Raw genomic sequence first — 24,959 nt, forward strand, 5'->3', positions numbered from 1 at the left:
GTACACCCAGTCCTTGATAACACCCGGTTTCTTGTTAATTTGCCCTTGTTCATTAGCGACAAAGCAAACTTACAAGTGTAATAGTCAACGGCAGTTGTGGTTGCTCATTAATTGACTTACCAGAAAACACTGCGGATGAACAGCTGTTTATAGAAGTGATGACACTATAGATGTGGAATTTGAAGCCAAGCTCTTTCGACATAAATGGAGTGCTTTCCCAAATTAACTGGACAAAGTTTACCAGTGTGAACATGAAATGTCTTGTCTTTGCAGTCTGTTCAGTTGAATATAAGTTGAAAAGGATTGGCACATCATTGTATTCTCTTTTTATTTACCATTTACACAACGTGACAACTTCACTGCTTTTGGACTTTGTATTACCTGCCTATCCTGACGTTTATCGATATTGTTGTATCGTCCAGAGTCGTGCTGATAGATAGAAATAGAGTCGGACCTGGGATGGCGGGACAAAAGTAATGATCACAGACGTGTAACTAACGGCAACATCAGCGCTCTCCTTGCCAAGCACCTCATCTTCAGTCCAAAAATAGACCCTCATTTATTTTAAGGCTCACTCTAGAAACATAGCTGGATGCGATTGTCTGGATGTAAAATAGTTGCTGTCAAAGCCAGTCATGATCAAATAAATAAGAACAGTCTTCTACTTTGAGCCACTACTTTTCCTTCGGCGCTGAAAGGCCCTTTTGAGCGTTTTCCACGGACTAAGCGAGCGATTATCAGCGGGGCAGCTCGGCTCGCATTAATTGGCTGATTAACACGAGGCCGGTTAAGCACTCCAACCGTGCCGGACTCTGGCCATTCATCAAGGAGCGTGCCAGCTGAAGCGCCGCCAACATCTCCGGGCGTAAAAGGGACGCCGTCCCCTCAGGACCAATCGCAGTGTTGCTGAGAAGCTGCCTGGGTCCATCGCAACTGGATTCTAGCGGCCTAATTCAGCGAGGACAAGGACGCCTTTGAGGGGTTTTATCGGTTCGATAGGGCGGAGAAGGCCGTACTCAAAACAAGCGCCTGTATCTATGCTCAAGATAGGGATGCAGCACGGGAGCCAATCAGGTCTTCATGAACATAATTGCACAACCTTGAAGGCGGACAATCTTATGCAAGTGTCAATTAGAGCACAGCACTATCAGTGATTGGCTGCAGGACGCCACCTTTTTAATTAAAGTTATTATTACAGCCTCGTGTTTTCCCGCCGTTACTCTCTTACATATCTTTCTCTCATTTCCTGCCCTCGGTCTTCACTAAACCAGAACAGCAATAGTCAGCCACTTCTGCCTTTCGCTTTTTTTGTTTTTTGTGTTATTGTCGCTGCCTAAATGGCCTGAATTTGCTGCAGCTTTATCCAAAAGTTGGGAGGTTTTGGCAATTACCGTATTTCCTTGAATTGTGGATTGTATTTATATAGCGCTTTTCTCTAGTGACTCAAAGCGCTTTGCATAGTGAAACCCATTATCTAAGTTACATTTAAACCAGTGTGGGTGGCACTGGGAGCAGGTGGGTAAAGTGTCTTGCCCAAGGACACAACGGCAGTGACTAGGATGGCGGAAGCGGGAATCAAACCTGCAACCCTCAAGTTGCCGGCATGGCCACTCTACCAACCAAGCTATGCCGCCGGGGCGCTAATAATTTAAAACCTCTTCTCACTCCGGCGCTTACTAAAGGCATGCGGTAAATTTAGGCCTGCGCTTATACATTTGAGTGTGATGTAAGGATACCATCATAAAAAGCACATTTAATAAAAAAAACGTTATTATGGTCTTACCTTTACTTATAAATGAAGTCCATGCGCCGCTCCTTCTGATCAAAAGCATCGACAACTTGTTTATAGAAGTCTTCCTTATCTTTCTTCAGTTGTAAAAGTCTCTCTGTCTCGATGGAGATCTTCCTTTAATACCTCCTGCTTCGCTTGAAAGTCCAGTTTAGAAAACTGTTTTATTTTAGATATGTAATCCTCCATGTTTGCTAAAATAAACGATCGCTGCTCACCCTTGCTGTTTGTTGTCATTTCTTCTGCAGCCGAGTAGTCGCAAGACAAATCACTAGCGCTCTCCACCACCAGGAGGCAGGTCATTTAATGACTCACATTTGACACATGCAGCTACGGTATGTCAATAAAACATAGCTGCTTACTGTTCTTTTTAGCATATGCAATAGCTTGGACCTTAAATCCTACTGAATAGTTCTTAATCTTCTTCCCTTTATGCGATTTCAAATGATTGAAATCAGCGTCCTCCATTTTGAAAATGATGACAGGTGACGTGACGAGTTTGACCCGGCGGAAATTCTAGGCATATGCTAATTATTTTGCGGAACGAGTTTGACCCGGCAGAAATTCTAGACATGCGCTAACAAAAATAGAATTTTGCGAAACGAGTTTGACCCGGCGTTAATCCTGAGCCGGCGGTAGTGCTAAGCATGCGCCAATTATTTAGCAAAACGAATATGACCCGGCAGTAATTCTAGGCAACCGCATACTATACACCCGGCGGAAATTCAAGGAAATACGGTAAGTCATGAATAGACGGTTGACATGTATGTTTGAGCGCCGCTCACAGGTATACCGAAGTGTCAGAAAGTTGCAGGGATTGGCAACATCGCAAATTCCTGGAGGGGCCTTCAAACAGCCGGTTCAAATCCGCCTTGAAACAAGTGTGCGCTGTGAAGGGCGTCTGTTTAGTTTCTCCTGGGAACACCGCCTTGGCCCGCCAGAGCCGTTGAAGCGCCTTCTGACGAGAGCTTAATCGACGTAAATCTCTCGGCTGCTGGTTTGTCAGGTGGCTGATCAGAGGAACCTGACAGTTGTGTTGCCGTGGAGAGGCGGAGAGGGGTTTGGAGGGTGGTGGGTGTGCAAACAGGTGACGTCCTGACAAGTGGCGACACGGTCTCTTTGTCCCGTTTAGAGCCCAACACCTGGTCTGCCTTCAATCTCCTGGGAAGAGATGTGATGTTTGGACCAGCTGATTGTTTTGTTTGCTAAAGCCTTCCAGCTTCTAATGTACACACACACACACAAAAAAATGTACACTAGAGATGGACCGATACAGGATTTTTTTGGGGCCGAAACAGATTATTATCCAACCCAATCCAGTTTATTTATATAGATTATTTGACAAAACAGATGTGATGTTTGGACCAGCTGATTGTTTTGTTTGCTAAAGCCTTCCAGCTTCTAATGTACACACACACACACACACGCACAAAAAAATGTACACTAGAGATGGACTGATACAGGTTTTTTTTGGGCCGAAACAGATTATCATCCAACCCAATCAACTTCATTTATATAGAATATTGGACAAAACAGATGTGATGTTTTGACCAGCTGATTGTTTTGTTTGCTAAAGCCTTCCAGCTTCTAATGTACACATACACACACAAAAAGATGTACACTGGAGATGGACCGATACAGGTTTTTTTTTGGGCCGAAACAGATTATCATCCAACCCAATCCACTTTATTTATATAGAATATTGGACAAAACAGATGTGATGTTTGGACCAGCTGATTGTTTTGTTTGCTAAAGCCTTCCAGCTTCTAATGTACACACACACACACACACGCACAAAAAAATGTACACTAGAGCTGGACCGATACAGGTTTTTTTTGGGGCCGAAACAGATTATCATCCAACCCAATCCACTTTATTTATATAGAATATTGGACAAAACAGATGTGATGTTTGGACCAGCTGATTGTTTTGTTTGCTAAAGCCTTCCAGCTTCTAATGTACACACACACACACACGCACAAAAAAATGTACACTAGAGCTGGACCGATACAGGTTTTTTTTTGGGCCGAAACAGATTATCATCCAACCCAATCCACTTTATTTATATAGAATATTGGACAAAACAGATGTGATGTTTGGACCAGCTGATTGTTTTGTTTGCTAAAGCCTTCCAGCTTCTAATGTACACACACGCACAAAAAATTGTACACTAGAGATGGACCGATACAGGTTTTTTTTGGGCCGAAACAGATTATCATCCAACCCAATCCACTTTATTTATATAGAATATTGGACAAAACAGATGTGATGTTTGGACCAGCTGATTGTTTTGTTTGCTAAAGCCTTCCAGCTTCTAATGCACACACACACACAAAAAAATGTACAGTAGAGATGGACCGATACAGGTTTTTTTTGGGCCGAAACAGATTATCATCCAACCCAATCCACTTTATTTGTAAAGAATATTGGACAAAACAATAGAAGTGCTGCACAGAAGTTGAGACATACATACTCGGAAAGTCAGTAATATAAAACATTTAACTATAATAAAATAATAAATAGATAAAGTTAAAGTAGCAATGATTCTCACACACACACTCGGTGTGGCCAAATTATTCTCTGCATTTGACCTATCACCCTTGATCACTCCCTGGGAAGTGAGGGGAGCAGTGAGCAGCAGCGGTGGCCGCGCCCGGGAATAATTTTTGGTGATTTAAGCCCCAATTCCATCCCTTGATGCTGAGTGCCAAGCAGGGAGGTCAAGGCTTCCATTTTTACAAAAATGTATTTGTTATTTGGAATAAGGCTGTAACATACCAAGCTGTGGACACAGTGACTATTTTCCAGTTGCACTGTAGGCGGTAGGTGCTGAGTGTTTCAAACCCTGTGTTAGATGTAAATATAAACAGAATACAATGATTTGCAAATCCTTTTCAACACATATTCAATAGAATGCACTGCACTGACAACATTTTTGATGTTCAAACTCATAAACTTTATTTCTTTTTGCAAATAATCATTAACTTAGAATTTCATGGCTGCAACACGTGCCAAAGTAGTTGGGAAAGGGCATGTTCACCACTGTGTTACATCACCTTTTTTTTTTAACAACACTCCATAAACGTTTGGGAACTGAGGAAACTAATTGTTGAAGCTTTGAAAGTGGAATTCTTTACCATTTTTGTTTTATGTAGAGCTTCAGTCGTTCAACAGTCCGGGGTCTCCGCTGTCGTGTTTTACGCTTCATAATGCGCCACACATTTTTGACGGGAGACAGGTCTGGACTGCAGGCGGGCCAGGAAAGTACCCACACTCTTTTTTTTTTACAAAGCCACGCTTTTGTAACACTAGTTTTGCTGAAATAAGCAGGGGCGTCCATGATAACGTTGCTTGGATGACAACATACGTTGCTCCAAAACCCGTATGGACCTTTCAGCATTAATGGTGTCTTCACAGATGTGTAAGTTACCCATGCCTTGGGCACTAATACACCCCCATACCATCACAGATGCTGGCTTTTGAACTTCGCGCCTATAACAATCCCAATGGTTATTTTCCTCTTTGTTCTGGAGGATACCAAGTCCTCTGTTTCCAAATATAATTTGAAATGTGGACTCGTCAGACCACAGAACACCTTTCCACCGGTTTGGCTTTGCATAGTAGAGTTTCAACTTGCACTTACAGATGTAGCGACCAACTGTAGTTACTGACAGTGGTTTTATGAAGTGTTCCTGAGCCCATGTGGTGATATCCTTTACACGCCGATGTCGTTTTTTTGATGCAGTACCGCCTGAGGGATCAAAAGTCCGTAATATCATCGCTTACGTGCAGGGATTTCTCCAGATTCTCTGAACTTTTTGATGATTTTACGGACCGTAGATGGTAAAATCCCTAAATTCCTTGCAATAGATAGTTGAGAAAGGTTGTTCTAAAACTGTTCGAGAATTTGCTTACAAAGTAGTGACCCTCGCCTAGGGATGTCCCGATCCAGGTTTTTGCACTTCCGATCCTATACCGATATTGTTTTTGCACTTCCGATCCGATACTAGCCGATACTGGCCTATCCGAGCATGTATTAAAGTTTAAAGTTATATAGCCTACTTAGTTGTCATTTTCATCCTGAAAATGATTTTAGTACTCTTGATAACAACTAGCCAGCTGAATTAGGTGAGTTTGAATAATACACAATAGTTGGTATTCAAGGATAAACACAAAATATCAAAAATTATACATGACAAACAGAAATGGCATCATCAAACAGTGTAAACAGTATAAAGTGCAAATAATACTTTAACATTATTAAAAAAAGCAAAACACACAAAAAACCTGAGTGGGATAAAATGTATATAACTCAGCATCAATACTTGCTCTTGAACAAGTGTAAACTTAATAAAAAAAAAAAAATATATATATATATCTACACACTCCCTTCAATTGTTTGCCCAAGTCAGGAAGGGCAAACAATTGAAGTCCAAGCATAATGTGGAGATTATTTCTAACAAAGACAAAGACGAGCACTTCAAGATGCTCAGGTGTCAGCCTGCTCCTGTCTTCATCTATGGACGGCATAGCTCGGTTGGTAAAGCGGCCGTGTCAGCAACTTAAGGGTTGCAGGTTCGATTCCCGCTTCCGCCATCCTAGTCACTGCCGTTGTGTCCTTGGGCAAGACACTTTACCCACCTGCTCCCAGTGCCACCCACACTGGTTTAAATGTAACTTAGATATTGGGTTTCACTATGTAAAGCGCTTTGAGTCACTAGAGAAAAGCGCTATATAAATATAATTCACTTCACACTTCACTATGAAGAGTGCTAAAAAGCCTCTCACTCGCAAGAGTCATTAAAATGTTTTACTACTTTACCACCACGCTTGACTTCATTGTGGCATGTTTTACACTCCACCTCTTCATTTTTTTCGTTTTGTAGGGTAAAATAATCCCACACATCTGACATTTTTACCGTAACTTTTAATTCACACGGCCGTCTGAACGGTTAGAACGCAGACCTGTGGATGTTTTGAAGGTGTGCCGGAAAATGCGGAACGGAGTTTTGGGAGCAGCAGAAGAGTGGAATGTAATATTTAATTCGGTGTGTTGGAAACCGGAGTTTTTTTAAAAACTGGATCTGGATCGGCATTTTCCCATGCCTTGCCGATACGCATTTTTTGGCAAATATCGGCGGCCGATCCGATCCAAATACTCAATAAGACGTGGCTTTTTCAGGTCAGACATGAATCCAGACATACAAGCAGAGCGACAAAAGGCCACATTTGACGTGGAGAAACTCACCCACATTTTGAACGGAGGCCCAGAAGAGACCGGAAGAAGACGAGAAATCGAGTCCTTGGTCATAAACGACCCAGACTTTAAAGAGGAGGACCCAAACTTTCTCTCCCGCAGCGAGCGCTATGACCAAGCTGTTAGAAAAAGTGCCCAAATGATCCTGAAGATGAGAGAGTTTGGCATCGCAGACCCAGAGGAGATCTACCGGCGTGGCGCAGTGGGAGAGTGGCCGTGCGCAACCCGAGGGTCCCTGGTTCAAATCCCACCTAGTACCAACCTCGTCACGTCCGTTGTGTCCGGAGCAAGACACTTCACCCTTGCTCCTGATGGGTGTTGGTTGGCGCCTTGCATGGCAGCTCCCTCCATCAGTGTGTGAATGTGTGTGTGAATGTGGAAGTAGTGTCAAAGCGCTTTGAGTACCTTGAAGGTAGAAAAGTGCTATACAAGTACAACCCATTTATTATTATTTATTTATTATAATAATGGCACCCAATTGTTCCCAATTAGCCTGCACACCTGTGGGATGTTCCACATGAGTGTTTGATGAGCATTCCTCAACTTTATCAGTATTTATTGCCACCTTTCCCAACTTCTTTGCCACGCGTTGCTCGCATCGAATTCTAAAGTTAAAGATTATTTGCACACAAAAAAATGTTTATCAGTTTGAACATCAAATATGTTGTGGACAGAGTGACTACTTTCCAGTTGCACTGTAGGCGGCATGTACCGGTAGGTGCTGAGTGTTACTTTGATGGTAAATAAAAGTACCAGCAGGCTGTCCTGCACACGTGCGTGCACCTGAAATGCAAAATGTAGCAAATAGTCTTTAATGTGGTCACCGGAACACATGGCGGTGGTGTAGGGCGGAAACAATGAAAAAGGGGCTGGGCTGATGCAAACCAGATGAGCTCCACTGACTCTCAAGGCAAAACAGGACAAAGTTGGAGAAATATCTGACAGCACTTTATCGTTGTGTGAATGTTCCAAACATGCTTCTTTATACCAAAATTCATTTATTTATTACTTTTCTTCTTCTCCAGATTATGGTGCGCGCTCCCTTCCACATTTTTCACCCGATTCAAACCACTCCAACTTCAAAGTGTTCAGCCTATTCGGGAATTGTGGGCTTTCCCTTGACGAATTGAAAAAATTCCTAGATATTCCAGGTTTTCCAGGCACATTTTTCCCATTCAGAATGAATTGGCCATTTTTCAAATTTCCACATTTTTCAACCGATTCAACTTTCAACATATTCCACTCATTCTGGACACTCCAACTAGAATTTTTTTCAAACTCAAAAATATTCCCATAATTCCCGTTTTTTCACCCGTTTTTCTGTAAACAACTACAAACACATTTTTCAATGGTTCCAGCATCAAAACATTCCTCTTAATTAGGGCAAAAAATGAAGTTGTTTTTTGAACTGGAAAAATTCCCGGTTTTCCTGAAATCCGTAATACCATTTCTCAATTAAAACTGTTACTACTTCAACATTTCCTGCACGATTTAAACAATTCCAACACCAACCATTTCAGTTCATTCAGGACATTCATGCTCCTAATCATTTACAACAACAAAAATCCCGCTTTTCCCGAAATTCCCAAATTTCCAGGATTTTCCTGTTTAAATGAATGGGACATTTTTCAAAGTTCCTCATTTTCCACAGTTTTCAAACTATTGAAACAATTCCACCATCATGGAAATTCAAACTCTAATTTTTTAAAATTCAAAGATATTCCAGGAATTCCCAGAATTCCCATTTTTTCACTTGCATTTTTCACCCTTTTTTCTGTCAACTACTCCTTCCACATTTTTCAACCGGTCCACAGACAAAACATTCCTCTTAATCAGGACAAAAAAAGGAAGTTGTTTTTGAACTGGAAAAAATCCTGGTTTTCTTGAAATTCCAGGAATTCCGTAATATAATATCTCAATTAAAACTGTTACCACTTCAACATTTCTTGCACGATTTAAACAATTCCAACACAGACCAATTCAGTTCATTCATTACATTCACGCTCCTAATCATTTACAAAAAAAAAATCCCACTTTTACCAAAATTCCAGGAAGTTTCCAACGAAACAAATGGGACATTTTTCCAATTTGTACAATTCGCATATTTTTCAACCAATTCCAAGCATTCCAACATCAACACATTCCACTCTTCCTGGACCTTAAAACTAACACTTTCCCAAGTTCCAAACCAAATTCCGGTTTTCCTGGAAATATCAACTCTTCAACATTCAACTTATTGTTCAATTCTTACTACATTCTGTCAGCATTTCACTTCAACTTCAGCATTGGAACATTCACACACAATCCCTTCAGGAATTGCCTCATCTAGTTATTATTATTGATCATTTCAATGCAACTTCTGCTTTCATATTTCTCATGCGATTTGCCACACTGATGATTCTCCTTCACACAGGAGCGTTGCACACATTATTGCACACACTGCATCATTTTTACCACTTTGTGCTTTTTATTTGAGCGCTGCTTTTTGTCAAGTCGGCCCGAGCGGCGCTCTGGTCCACAAAGTGCACACTTGTCTCCATGCACACCCATTTCCTGACCCAGGAAATAGAATTAACACCTCGCCCGGACCTTGAGGTCACACAGCCGCGCAACGCAGCTGTGCGATAGTCGTAGCCCCAGAAAAAAGGAACGCGGAAACAATTTTTATTTATTTATTTTTTTTATATAAAAGTAAGCTTCCGCTATTTCCGCAGGAACTTTAGTGGGTCTCCATCCAAATTCAAGCGTCTTCACTCCCTGCTGTGCTAGAAATGTATTTTTGTTTATTGTCTTTTTTACATCACGGTTTTCACACTTGCTTTCTTAATTAGTTCAATGCCGTTGTGGAGCGCACACACACACACAAAACACACACACGCTCACACACGCCAGTTCCTGTATTTAAGCACCCCATGTGTTGACATTTTAGCCACACATTGCCAACCCCGTGGGAGCACTTTCAAGCATTTTCCTCCGGAGCGAACCATAAAACAGGAGTAAGGTACTTTTTTATTTTTTTTTATAGTGGTGTCCCACAACACACCTCCCACTTACCACCTTGACCCACCTGAGTGCACAATCCAGTGTTTCCCACAGGACTGCAATCCATGTGTGGTCATTAAAGTAAAAAACATTATAAAACAAAAACATTAACCCTTTTTTCTCCTTCTTATTCCACTTTTTTTTTGTGTGTGCGTGTGTTTATTTCTGCAACAAGCCACTGCTGCAAAACAAAGCAAGCTGCAGTCCACCACCTAGACCAGAGGTCCCCAAACTTTTTGACTCGGGGGGCCGCATTGGGTTAAAACAATTTGGCCGGAGGCCGGGCTGTGTGTGTGTGTGTGTGTGTGTGTGTGTATATATATATATATATATATATATATATACACCACCCGAACGCCTCCCTAGGGAGGTGTTTAGGGCACGTCCAACCGGTAGGAGGCCACGGGGAAGACCCAGGACACGTTGGGAAGACTATGTCTCCCGGCTGGCCTGGGAACGCCTCGGGATCCCCCGGGAAGAGCTAGACGAAGTGGCTGGGGAGAGGGAAGTCTGGGTTTCCCTGCTTAGGCTGTTGCCCCCGCGACCCGACCTCGGATAAGCGGAAGATGATGGATGATGGATGGAGTGGGCAAATTAATGTGTTAATTACGAGTTAACTCATTAATCTATTAACGCCGACAATTATTTTATCGCACATTTGCGTATGTTGTTTACATGCTTTTATTTTGTTAACGCCTTTTCTTAACAAGATGGCATCTCCCGGTTGTACTTCGGCGTGGAGGGGCTCTTGGTAAAGATGGAACATTTGGCAAAAATACCGGACAATTCTGCAAATGTCATGGCTGGCTTACAGCGTGGTCACTCCGGGATCACTTACGACCGCCAGACAATTCTGGATGTGGATAGATCGGGCCGTTTTGGACTGAATGAGGCGTGCTTGCTAGACCGGCTAGCTAGCATGGGAATACTTTGCCGGCTACATCCAGCGGCCTGTGAAGCAGCGGAGTATATGTGTTGTCTGTCTATTTATGAATAATGCAGACCAGGAGTGTTGGCTGAGTTCTTAACGTTTGCTTTCAGAGCGTGCATATCACAACATACAAGATGCCGTCATGGCGACACAACCTATACCGGGCTACCGCGCATGCTCGTCACTCCTGTTGCATGCTGGGTAGGGTAGTTCTTTATTCCCCTGGCTCATAACATCACAATATAGTACCATGTATATGATGCGTTCAGTTTATCAAAGCACCAAGCAAACAATCGGAAAATTCCCATCATATCAATTCCTAGATATGGTCATAATTATTTTAAGTGCACTACGCAGAATAAACACAACATTATTAATATTGCTACTACAGATAATTTGATCAAAAATTCCCTAAAACAGCCCACTACCTATAATATAGGTTTTTTAAACACAAGATCCCTGATAAAAAAAAATGTTTCTGCTGTTACCTCAGAAATTGCCTGTTCAGATGTTATGATTGTGGCTCAGAGATTTGTATGTAGATTATATTTATTTTCCATAACAAACAGGATAACTTAAATACCCTTGCAGTGGCAATAAGCTTAAATGTTTGCATTTACATTTTTGGAGTTGATTTTCATCAAATATGCTATTTAACTGCTACTGTTTAACAAGGACTGATTTAAATTGTGTTTGCACAACAAATGTTTTGGCGCTTTTGTTCATGTGGGAGAATATTCCAATAAAGGTGCACTACACACTACTTTTGAATTCATTATTGGGCTTTGCGTATACAATGCAGTTAATCGCGATTAATCGGAGAAATTGTGCGATTAACTTTGATTAAAATTTTTAATCGTTGCCCAGCCCTAATATGTATATGTATATGTGTATATATATATATATATATATATATATATATATATATATACATACATATATAATTAGGGGTGTAACGGTACGCGTATTTGTATTGAACAATTTCGATACGGGGGTTTCGGTTCGGTTCAGAGGTGTACTGAACGAGTTCCACACGGACATATTAAGTAGCGCACCGCACGTTATGTAAACAATGCACACCAAGGTACCATGAATTGATTAACGCGAACCCCGACTTAAACAAGTTGAAAAACTTATTCGGTTGTTACCATTTAGTGGTCAATTGTACGGAATATGTACTGTTCTGTGCAATCTACTAATAAAAGTTTCAATCAATCAAAAAAAACAAAAAACAATACACGGCATGCTAGCAGCGACCGGGCTAGAATAGACTGACCATATCTCCTCTTTTCACTGGACATGTCCTCTTTTGCGGGGCTGTCCGGGTGGAGTTCCTTAAATGCCCGGCATTTTAAGTTAGGGTTGCGTGTATTTTCAATGTACGTTCAGGGTTAAGAAGGGGTTAAAAACAAAACAAATTGTGCACGCAGCAACATTCGAGAGGGAGGGGCAGAGACAGAGAGAGCGAGAGAGTTATTATAAACCCACATGCGTCGCCAGGCTCCGCTTTTTACCCATTGATTTATCAGATTAAATTTTTTATTGTCTATAGCAGTGGTGTCAAAAGTGTGCCCCGGAGGCCATTTGCGGCCCACAGCTAATGTTTGAAAGGCCCAAGGCACATTCTAAAAATACTATTAAAATAAACAAAAAACATAAACACAAGTAAAATAAAAAAGCTTAAAGGCTAAATGTAATTTATAAAAAGTTGCAATGTTGACTAAGAAAACAAAGCTGTTTTTTTTCCTTTCAAACTGTCATTGCTCAAAACATAATATTGAATCAAAATCAATGTTATTATAAATAATTGACCTCTGCAAGGTTCCGATTACTTCACATCAAATATTCCACCAAGAAAAATATTTTTGGTGGAAGATTTAGCAAATTTGGTACATAGATAACCAAAAAATTTATATTTTGTTGTTTTCTTACTGTACCTCATGTGTCCAGGGACGTATTTACTGACTTTATAAACATAAAAAGATTTTGTGATGATAAAAAATATCGATATGATCACAGTAGTATCGACTCGATACGCTCTTGTACTTTGTATCATTACAGTGGATGTCAGGTGTAGAACCACCCATGGCGTTTGTTTACATTGTGACGCCGGTGAGCTATTGTATCCTCCTACGGTGTGTAGTGAAGCATGTTTAGCTATTCCTCGTCCTTCAGTGATAACGATACTTGTACGAAACTCACTTCATTTATCGCCATAGAGGCCGGGACTAGTGATTTAGAAGTAGCTAGAACAGCCGCTACCCAGTTATCCATGTCTTAAAGCACCTCTTCAGTGTTATAACTTCACCTTTATCTTTACTTTTTACACCAAAATGCGTCCGTTCTCCCTTTTCTGTCTACACACTGTGTCTGCTGAAAAGTACTCTGTGTGTGTGCGCTGCCGAATATGCTCCCCTACTTGTAAAACCAGCAATGTCACGACGAGCCGTCAGACCTGTAAAAAATATATGTAATGGCAAATCGGTGCTTTACAAACCGAGTATAGTACCATTTTTGATTCATTAGTACCGCGATACCATCCTAGTACCAGTATACTGTACAACCCTACTCAATAGTAGCAAGTCTACATCCTCACCTGCACTCAGCTGGTGTGTCTTTCTCACTTTGACACACTTTTTGTGTCTCCACAGTACTTTGAGGTGCCTTTCGACTCCAACATGAACCGAACCAAGAACCGACCGCTGGTCCGAGGGCAGATCAGGTATGGTCCTCCCCTCAATTGGCTCCGACCTACTAATAATATATGTTCCGTGTACTTTATATCAATACTAATAATATATGTTCTGTGTACTTTATATCTGCACTAATAATACATGTTCCGTGTACTTTATATCAGTACTAATAATATATGTTCTGTGTACTTTATATCAGCACTAATAATATATGTTCTGTGTACTTTATATCAGTACTAATAATATATGTTCTGTGTACTTTATATCAGTACTAATAATATATGTTCCGTGTACTTTATATTAATGCTAATAATAAATGTTCTGTGTACTTTATATCAGTACTAATAATATATGTTATGTGTACTTTATATCAGTACTAATAATATATGTTCTGTGTACTTTATATCATTACTAATACTGTGTTCCATGTACTTTATATCAGTACTAATAATATATGTTCCGTGTACTTTATATCAGTACTAATAATATATGTTCTGTGTACTTTATATCAGTACTAATAATATATGTTCCGTGTACTTTATATCAATACTAATAATATATGTTCTGTGTACTTTATATCAGCACTAATAATATATGTTCCGTGTACTTTATATCAGTACTAATAATATATGTTCTGTGTACTTTATATCAGCACTAATAATATATGTTCTGTGTACTTTATATCAGTACTAATAATATATGTTCTGTGTACTTTATATCAGCACTAATAATATATGTTCTGTGTACTTTATATCAGTACTAATAATATATGTTCCGTGTACTTTATATTAATGCTAATAATAAATGTTCTGTGTACTTTATATCAGTACTAATAATATATGTTATGTGTACTTTATATCAATACTAATAATATATGTTATGTGTACTTTATATCAGTACTAATAATATATGTTCTGTGTACTTAATATCATTACTAATAATATATGTTCTGTGTACTTTATATCAGCACTAATAATATATGTTCTGTGTACTTAATATCATTACTAATACTATGTGTTCCATGTACTTTATATCAGTACTAATAATATATGTTATGTGTACTTTATATCAGTACTAATAATACAAGTTTTGTGTACTTTATATCAGTAATAATAAGGTATGTTCCGTGTACTTTATATCAGTACTAATAATATATGTTCTGTGTACTTTCTATCAGTACTAATAATATATGTTCTGTGTACTTTATATCAGTACTAATAATATATGTTCTGTGTACTTTATATCAACATTAATAATATATGTTATGCGTACTTTATATCAGTACTAATAATATATGTTCTGTGTACTTTGTATCAGTACTAATAATATATATTCTGTTTACTTTATATCAGTACTAATAATATATGTTATGTGTACTTTATATCAGCACTAATAATATATGTTCTGTGTACTTTGTATCAGTACTAATAATATATATTCTGTTTACTTTATATCAGTACTAATAATATATGTTATGTGTACTTTATATCAGCACTAATAATATGTTATGTGTACTTTATATCAGTACTAATAATATATGTTCTGTGTACTTTCTATCAGTACTAATAATATACAGTATGTTGTGTGTACTTTGTCAGTGTAAATAATGTAAATACTTAGTTGACAGAATGTAAGTTGTGTATACTTTATGAACACCATATGAAATATTATAGGTTTTTTTTACTTTATGAGTATTATTTTATATAATGTTTGTGTACCTGTGATGAGATGGCGACTTGTCCATGGCATACCCCGCCTTCCGCCCGAATGCAGCTGAGATAGGCTCCAGTGACCCCGAAAGGGACAAGTGGTAGAAAATGGATGGATGGATACTTTGAGTACTGCAGCAAGGGGTCTGCCTTGTCTTGTCAAGGCAGACATGTTGACAGAAGACGTTATCACACGCCGTGTTCCTAATGAAGTGTCCAGTGAGTGTTTACCCAATTCCCCCGTCTGACGTGTTGTTTAAAGAAGCGGTTGTCTAAACACGACCTCTCAGGACCCCGGGAGGGAGACACTCTATCCCTCCTTCTCACGTTAGTGGCCCGGCGCAGAGACGGCGAGCAGCTGCCGCCCTCTCGACAAATCGTGCGTCGTCGCGACGCCGTCTTCGCCCGCGGACGCTCGATTACCTCACGTCTCATTTTTGGCGCCGGGCGCCTGACGTCAGCGCCGCTGCAACCGCCTCAGGGCCGTGTGACGCATCGGCCGCCTCCGCTCCTCGGAGCCCCGCCTCCGCCCACATGAAAACACACACAACACCGCTAATCACATTAGTGCAACAGCGCCACCGCCAAAATAAAAGCTTCTCTTTTGGCTCTGTAATTTATGACGCGTTCGCCGGTGGATTCGAAGCAGACCTTCCTCTCATCGCTGCTTTCAATAAAGGAGTGGAGGAGGAGGAGGAGGTCTTTATCCCGCTAAAAGCCCGACTTGTTTTGATCTTTGTCATGTGCGCGTGCTCTTCATGTTTCCGGCAGACTTTTATCCTTAACTCTTATCAGATGATCTTCCTCTAAGCCTCCTGTTTGGCGACACTGCTGCCTGCGTGTGTGTGTGCTTGTGTGTGTGTGTGTGTGTGTGTGTGTGTGTGTGTGTGTGTGTGTGTGTGCCACAAGAAAATATATATATATGTGAGGGGTTACACGTTAATAAAATTAAAACTATAATAGATCAAAAATGCAGCGTAAACGTAGCACAAAAAAATTCAATCAATCAATCAATGTTTATTTATACAGCCCCAAATCACAAATGTCTCAAAGGACTGCACAAATCATTACGACTACAACATCCTCGGAAGAACCCACAAAAGGGCAAGGAAAACTCACACCCAGTGGGCAGGGAGAATTCACATCCAGTGGGACGCCAGTGACAATGCTGACTATGAGAAACCTTGGAGAGGACCTCAGATGTGGGCAACCCCCCCCCCCCCTCTAGGGGACCGAAAGCAATGGATGTCGAGCGGGTCTAACATGATACTGTGAAAGTTCAATCCATAGTGGCTCCAACACAGCCGCGAGAGTTCAGTTCAAAGCGGATCCAAGACAGCAGCGAGGAAACCATCCCAAGCGGAGGCGGATCAGCAGCGTAGAGATGTCCCCAACCGATACACAGGCGAGCGGTCCATCCTGGGTCTCGACTCTGGACAGCCAGTACTTCATCCATGGTCATCGGACCGGACCCCCTCCACAAGGGATGGGGGGACATAGGAGGAAAAAGAAAAGAAGCGGCAGATCAACTGGTCTAAAAAGGAGGTCTATTTAAAGGCTAGAGTATACAGATGAGTTTTAAGGTGAGACTTAAATGCTTCTACTGAGGTAGCATCTCGAACTGTTACCGGGAGGGCATTCCAGAGTACTGGAGCCCGAACGGAAAACGCTCTATAGCCCGCAGACTTTTTTTGGGCTCTAGGAATCACTAATAAGCCGGAGTCTTTTGAAGGCAGATTTCTTGCCGGGACATATGGTACAATACAATCGGCAAGATAGGCTGGAGCTTGACCGTGTAGTATTTTATATGTAAGTAGTAAAACCTTAAAGTCACATCTTAAGTACACAGGAAGCCAGTGCAAGTGAGCCAGTATAGGTATATATGTATGTATATATGTATATAAAGGTATATACAGTATAGGTATATATGTATGTATATATGTATATAAAGGTATATACAGTATAGATATATATGTATTTATATAAAGGTATATACAGTATAGGTATATATGTATGTATATAAAGGTATATACAGTATAGGTATATATGTATGTATATATGTATATAAAGGTATATACAGTATAGGTATATATGTATGTATATATGTATATAAAGGTATATACAGTACAGGCGTAATGTGATCAAACTTTCTTGTTCTTGTCAAAAGTCTAGCAGCCGCATTTAGTACCAACTGTAATCTTTTAATGCTAGACATGGGGAGACCCGAAAATAATACGTTACAGTAGTCGAGGCGAGACGTAACAAACGCATGGATAATGATCTCGGCGTCTTTAGTGGACAAAATGGAGCGAATTTTAGCGATATTACGGAGATGAAAGAAGGCCGTTTTAGTAACGCTTTTAATGTGTGACTCAAAGGAGAGAGTTGGGTCGAAGATAATACCCAGATTTTTTACAGAGTCACCTTGTTTTATTATTTGGTTGTCAAATGTTAAAGTTGTATTACTAAATAGAGGTCGGTGTCTAGCAGGACCGATAATCAGCATTTCCGTTTTTTGGGCGTTAAGTTGTAAAAAGTTAGCGGACATCCATTGTTTAATTTCATTAAGACACGCTTCCAACTGACTACATTGGATACTTCTAAATCAGGAGTAGGGAACCTATGGCTCTAGAGCCAGATGTGGCTCTTTTGATGACTACATATGGCTCTCAGATAATTACATTTATATAGCGCTTTTCTCTAGTGACTCAAAGCGCTTTACAAAGTGACACCCAATATCTAAGTTACTTTTAAACCAGTGTGGGTGGACTGGGGAAAGGTGTGTAAAGTGTCTTGCCCAAGGACACAACGGCAGTGACTAGAATGGTGGAAGCGGGAATCGAACCTGGAACCCTCAAGTTGCTAGCACGGCCACTCTCCTAACCGAGCTATGCCGAGTAACCGTGTAATACTCTTCCATATCAGTAGGTGGCAGTCGGTAGCTAATTGCTTTGTAGATGTGGGAAACAGCAGGAGGCAGTGTGCAGGTAAAAAGGGGTCTAATGCTTAAACAAGGGGTAGGGAACCTATGGCTCTAGAGCCAGATGACTGCACCTGGCTCTCAGATAAATCTTAGCTGACATTTATCTTTGAAATAAAACATATTATTCTCCTGCTCCTTATTCTCCATAGGTAGTAGAACATTTCCATAATTATCGATGTCGATCAATGTAATAATAATAATATTCAAATAATTAGTGCGTCACCAAAAAAATAATTCATATTTAAATGAAAAATAACAGGGCAAATTAATGTTACACAGCTGTTATATTCTAACAATAAACCTGCAGAAAATAGTTCTCAGGTTTGTCTGTTTACATTTTCACACTTTGCACTATTTTCTTACACTTTATTAAAATGTTCCCTATTTTTGCACCTTTATTTTAAGAGCTAACCGTTTTCAATGAGAGTTGACTATTTTGTTGACATTGTTTGAGTGTATTCCATGCTTGTGTTGACATTTCCTTTCTGCCTTGACAGTGAGGGCATTATAACCACAAGAAGGTCACATTTGAAATAAAAATGTTTACATTTTATATGTTTTTCCTTATTTTTGATAGGTCATAAAAAATAATCAATATGGACCAATATAAAATGGTGATACAGTTTTCAGTCCCGTTGTCCAGTTTTAGCGTGTGCAATTTCTGCCACAGCTCAACATGATCTTGCAATGGCTAACTTTATCCCCCCTCCCCCCCACCCATCAGCCCCCTCCACGCCGTGACCTTCGCCCTGGCGTGCGGCGTCTCCGGAGTGGCCCTGCTGACGTGGGCGGTGAACCCCCTGACGGGCTTCCTGGGCGCCCTCAACATCGCCCTGTACACCTGCTGCTACACGCCGCTCAAGAGGCTCACCATCGCCAACACGTGGGTGGGCGCCGTGGTGGGCGCCATCCCGCCCGTCATGGGCTGGACGGCCGCAACGGGCTGCCTGGACGCAGGTAGGAGACCGCCGGGTTGTCCCAATAATGTTACGAGTCAGGGTTAAATACCTGCTGTGACCACCGGAGGCGCTGTCGTTCTGCCTTGTGTGACACGCAGAAATATGGAAACAGGAGTTGAGAACATTCCGAAAGTCTCTCTCAGCCATGTAAAATATATTTAAAAGCAATGTAGTCCATTTTTACGGCTTTTTACAGAAGTATAAATCAGCAGATTTTCAATCAATCAATGTTTATTTATATAGCCCTAAATCACTAGTGTCTCAAAGGGCTGCACAAACCACAACGACATCCTCGGTAGAGCCCACTAAAGGGCAAAAAAAACTCACACCCAGTGGGACGTCATTGACAATGATGACTATGAGAAACCTTGGAGAGGACCGCATATGTGCCCCCCCCACCCCAAGGGACATAAAGTAACAATTTTACAATAAAATATTGCGATATTACATTGTGAGAAAGACTGCTTTTGGTTCATTTATATATCTTTTAATTTTATGTTTGTAATTGTTTTCAAATCTTCATTATTTACTTCAAGATATTACAATATGTCTCTATATACACATTTACTTGTTTCAATTAATTTTGGCCAAAAGGGGGCACATTTCAATTTCTTATACACACTTGTTATTTCATATGTTGACCAGTGGGGGAGCACTTTTAAAAGCGACAGTCAATTTTTTAAAATCCCTCCTTTTTAGGACCACCCTCATTTTGATGGATGTCACCCCTCCCCCCTGTCCTCACCTGTGCAGGTGCGCTGGTGCTGGGCGGCTTCCTGTACAGCTGGCAGTTCCCCCACTTCAACGCCCTCAGTTGGAACCTGAGGGAGGACTACTCGCGCGGCGGCTACCGCATGATGTCGGTCACGCACCCCGCCATGTGTCGCCGCGTGGCCCTGCGTCACAGCCTGGCGCTGGTGGGCCTCTCCGCGCTGGCGCCGGCGCTGGGCGTGACCACGTGGATCTTCCCCGCCGCGGCGCTGCCCATCAACGCTTACATCAGCTTCCTGGCCTTCCGCTTCTACCGCCGGGGCGACCGCGCCAGCGCCCGAAAGCTGTTCTTCTGCAGCCTGTGGCACCTGCCTTTGCTGCTGCTGCTGGCGCTCACCTGCAAGAAGCCTCGCCAGGAACGTCAGCGCCACGCCGACGCCGCCGCCCCGCGCAGCTGACCCGGCGCTCCCAAAGAGGGGACGGACACTTCCTTTTCACACAGGTGCTCTTTTTTCCGTAAAAGACCGATCATAATGATGTGTGCACTGTAAATATGTATTTATTTATGTCAATATGTGACCGTGGCTTAAATAGACTAAGTACACTTGGCTAAGTACACTGTGTTCTTTGTCATTACCAATACAAGCTCGTTCATCATTTGCTCATTTATGAAAGTAGAAATGAGAACAATCAATTGTGGAAAAAAATTTCTATTTTCCTTCTAGTTGCACAGATGGCCTGAAAATGTCTTTGTAAAAAAGTTTAAAAAAACAACGTATAGTTTTTCTTTAATCGATTTTCATAAATTAGAAATTAATATCCATCCATCCATCCATTTTCTACCGCTTATTCCCTTTTTTGGGGTCGCGGGGGGCGCTGGCACCTATGAGGTGGCGACTTGTCCAGGGTGTACCCCGCCTTCCGCCCGATTGTAGCTGAGATAGGCGCCAGCGCCCCCCGCCACCCCAAAAGGGAATAAGCGGTAGGAAATGGATGGATGGATATTTTTTCTTTAATCGATTTTCATAAATTAGAAATTAATATCCATCCATCCATCCATTTTCTACCGCTTATTCCCTTTTTTGGGGTCGCGGGGGGCGCTGGCGCCTATGAGGTGGCGACTTGTCCAGGGTGTACCCGCCTTCCGCCCGATTGTAGCTGAGAAATTAATATAGCATAGGAATAAGTTAGAACAAAAAAAAAATCGATTCACATCTGAATCGCGATTCGATTTTTTCCGATTTTTAATCGATTAATAATTCGCAAAAATCGATTAATAACAGTTTTTCCTTTTTTTTAAAAAATTAAAATAATTGTTAAAAATATGTTTTTAGGCTCCTCTTGGTTACATTAAAGTGGCTTAAAAATGTTTTTCTCAAAATTCCATCCATTTTTTCCATCCGTTTCCTACCGCCTATTCCCTTTCGGGGTCGCGGGGGGCGCTGGCGCCCATCTCAGCTACAATCGGGCGGAAGGCGGGGTACACCCTGGACAAGTCGCCACCTCATCGCAGGGCCAACACAGATAGACAGACAACATTCACACACTAAGGACCATTTAGTGTTGCCAATCAACCTATCCCCAGGTGCATGTCTTTGGAGGTGGGAGGGGCCTATCCCCAGGTGCATGTCTTTGGAGGTGGGAGGAAGCCGGAGTACCCGGAGGGAACCCACGCATTCACGGGGAGAACATGCAAACTCCACACAGAAAGATCCCCAGCCTGGATTTGAACCCAGGACTGCAGGACCTTCGTATTGTGAGGCAGACGGACTAACCCCTCTTCCACTGTGAAGCCCTTTCTCAAAATTATTTCTTAAATAAGAAAATTACTTATTTTTGTCTCGATTGATTTTCATGAATCAGGAATCAATTTAGAATCAGGGTAAATAGGAATAATAAAAAAAAAAAAACGATTCACATTAGAATTGCAATTTTCATTCATCCTTATTTCTTTTTATAGAAATAAATTGTTAAAAATAAGTTTTAGGCTTTTTCTAGTTGCTTAGAGGTGACTTAAAAGCATATTTTGTAACAAATATATATATTTAGATCAAAAAATAACTTTTCTGTAATCGAGCTTCATAAATCAGGAATCTATTAAGAATTAGGATGAATAAGAATTAGACAAATTCACATCCACATTGCGATTCTAATATGTCCTAATTTTAAATAATGAATACAAATAATAATGAATAAATAAATAATGATGGCCTAAAACATAGTTGTACAAATGTATAATTTTATACATATATATATACACACATCCATGCATACATATATACTAGGGGTGTAACGGTACGTATAATTGTATCGAACCGTTTCAGTACGGGAATTTTGGTTCGTCACGCGGGCGTACCGAACAAGTTCGGAAGCAGAAGTCTTCACAAGCTGCTCTGCTTTCTACCTCTTTCTCTGCCTCATTGTCCCGCCCACACAACCATCTGATTGGTTACATACAAAGCCAATCAGCAGTGGGTATTCAGACTTCAGAACGATGTAGTCAATGCTTTAGCGTCGAGGACTGCGAGGAGATATTCGTCTAGCAGGGGAGGAGCGGACTCTACCCAAATTATACTAAACACTTCCCAGTCACAACTATTACAAACATCACTATGAGCCCGTTGACCTTCTAGAAACTTAAACTGCAGCTCAGCTCGCTCACAGTATAGGCTTGAGGTGAAGGCTAATTAGCTTTTAGCATAACGTTAGCTCATTTTTCTGTGTGTGAGTGTGTGTGTGCGTTCGTGTGTGTGTTAGGGGCAGCAAAGCCTTGTCTGTTATTTCATTGAACTCCATTGTGTTCAGGGATGAATAGTCTCTCCTATTGCAATTGTACTATTTTTCAGCTATAGTTACATGAATCATTAGTAATGTAGCAGCTTAGTTTTGAATAGCAGGGTCCCTGCTATCACATGTTGATAAAAATACAACATTTACATAATAAAAGTCAACTACAGGCTTCCCAAATGCTGTAATAAATTAAGCATGATGAGTTGACATTAAACGGTTTCAATGGAAACTGTTTAATGTTGCACTTTTTATATGTAGAAGAAAGTTTTTGTCATTTTATTTCATCAAAGCAACAACTTGAGGCAGTTTAATGTGGATTAACGTGGGCAGAATTATTATAGTGTTCCTAATGTTAAAAGGATAAAGCCATTGTTTACAAATTTGGTAAATAAATAACCAAAAAATGTATATTTTTTTGATTTCTTACTGTACCGAAAATGAACCGAACCGTGACCTCTAAACCGAGGTATGTACCGAACCGAAATGTTTGTGTACCGTTACACCCCTAATATATACATACATATATATATATATATATATATATATATATATATATATATATATATATATATATATATATATACACTTTTTTTGTTAAATAACATAATTTTTTTTCAATCGATTTTCATACATTAGGAAACTATTTAGAATCAGGAACATCTTTTAAAAAAAAATTCACATCCAAATCGCAATTCTTACTAGTCCTGATTTTAATAAATCTATTAGTAATTTTCAAAATCGATTCCTAACATTTCTCTTTTTATGTTAAAAAATATGTTTTTAGGATCCTTCTGGTCGCATTATGATGGCCTAAAACATAGTTGTACAAATTTTATTTTTTTATATATATATATGTAAAACATGTTTTTTTCAATCGATTTTCATAAATTAGGAAACAATTTAGAATCAGGATGAATAAGAACATTTAAAAAAAAAAAACGATTCACATCCGAATCACGATTCTTAGTCTCGATTCTGAATCAATTCATAATGTGCAAAAATCGATTCATCAAAAAACAAAAATATTTTTTTATAAAAGGAAATGTTCAAAAATACGATTTGAGGTTGCATAGATGGCCTAAAAACATTGTTTTAAAAATGTATTCTTGTGTAAAAAATGATATATTTTTTTTATTGTATTTATAAAAAATGTTTTTTAATTAAGTTTCATAAATTAGGAATCGATTAAGAATTAGGGTGAATAAGAACTTGACAAATTGAGTCACATCCAAATTGCGATTCTTATTTGTCCCGCTTCTAATTGTTTTGCAGAAATCGATTCAAAAGAAAATATAAAGTTACAAAACTCTTTTTAGGCTCCTGGTTCCATAGAGGTGTCTTAAAAACATCTTTGTAAAAAAGCACCATTTTTTGTTTTTTGTTTTATCCATCCATCCATCTTCTTCCGCTTATCTGAGGTCGGGTCGCGGGGGCAACAGCCTAAGCAGGGAAGCCCAGACTTTTTTTTTTTAAATTTTTCTCAAATCGATTTTCATAAATTAGGACTCGATTTAGAATCGGGATGAATAAAAAAAAAAAAAATCGATTGACATCCAAATGGTGATTCTTATTGGTCCTGATTCTTGGTCGATTCCTAGTGTTCAAAAACTGATTCAACATTTTTTTTTTTTTTTAATTCATGTCAGTCATTTTTTAAACGGACATTTTTAGGCCGTCTCCATGGCAACAGAATGAACTTTTCTCACCTGAAACTTGCTTTGAAAAAGTGTCATTACATCTATTATACAAAATATATCCAGAATGTATTCTGAATGGAATCGTGACCGGATGGAATGTTCCGGTGCCCAAAGACTCCCACGCTGTGTACTTCCTGTCACTCTTCTTCTGCTTTTACTTCAAAGGTGCTGTTCTCGTTTTAAAGCTACATCCCTCATTCATCTTGTTTGGGGCAGGAAAATAAACGTGACTTTTCAACGTTTTCTGTGTCTCCCGCAGCGTCCGTTCAAAAAGACTTTATGCAAATGAGGCCGCATGTCATTGACATACAGCCGCACGTAGATTGCAGTCCTGTGGGAAACACTGAAAGCAACCCTTGGTCGACTAGGATGACATCATTTCCTGTGTGCGCACCACT

The 24,959-nt window shown here is 40.2% G+C and overlaps 1 protein-coding gene across 2 annotated transcripts in view; it reads left to right on the forward strand.

The window, feature by feature from the left end:
* LOC133557304 (protoheme IX farnesyltransferase, mitochondrial) overlaps positions 1-24,959 on the forward strand; it is a 73,757-nt gene extending 48,798 nt beyond the window's left edge. Inside the window, exons 5-8 of one of the 2 annotated variants that reach the window (XM_061907671.1) lie at positions 13,671-13,741; positions 19,129-19,361; positions 20,117-20,576; positions 24,821-24,959. In XM_061907671.1, the coding sequence (XP_061763655.1) occupies positions 13,671-13,741; positions 19,129-19,361; positions 20,117-20,532 (720 nt within the window). In that variant the 3' untranslated portion in view covers positions 20,533-20,576; positions 24,821-24,959. The other variant, XM_061907670.1, reaches the window with a different exon arrangement.

The sequence above is a fragment of the Nerophis ophidion genome, linkage group LG08 (genome assembly GCF_033978795.1).
Source record: "Nerophis ophidion isolate RoL-2023_Sa linkage group LG08, RoL_Noph_v1.0, whole genome shotgun sequence".
NCBI classification, from domain to species: Eukaryota; Metazoa; Chordata; class Actinopteri; order Syngnathiformes; family Syngnathidae; genus Nerophis; species Nerophis ophidion.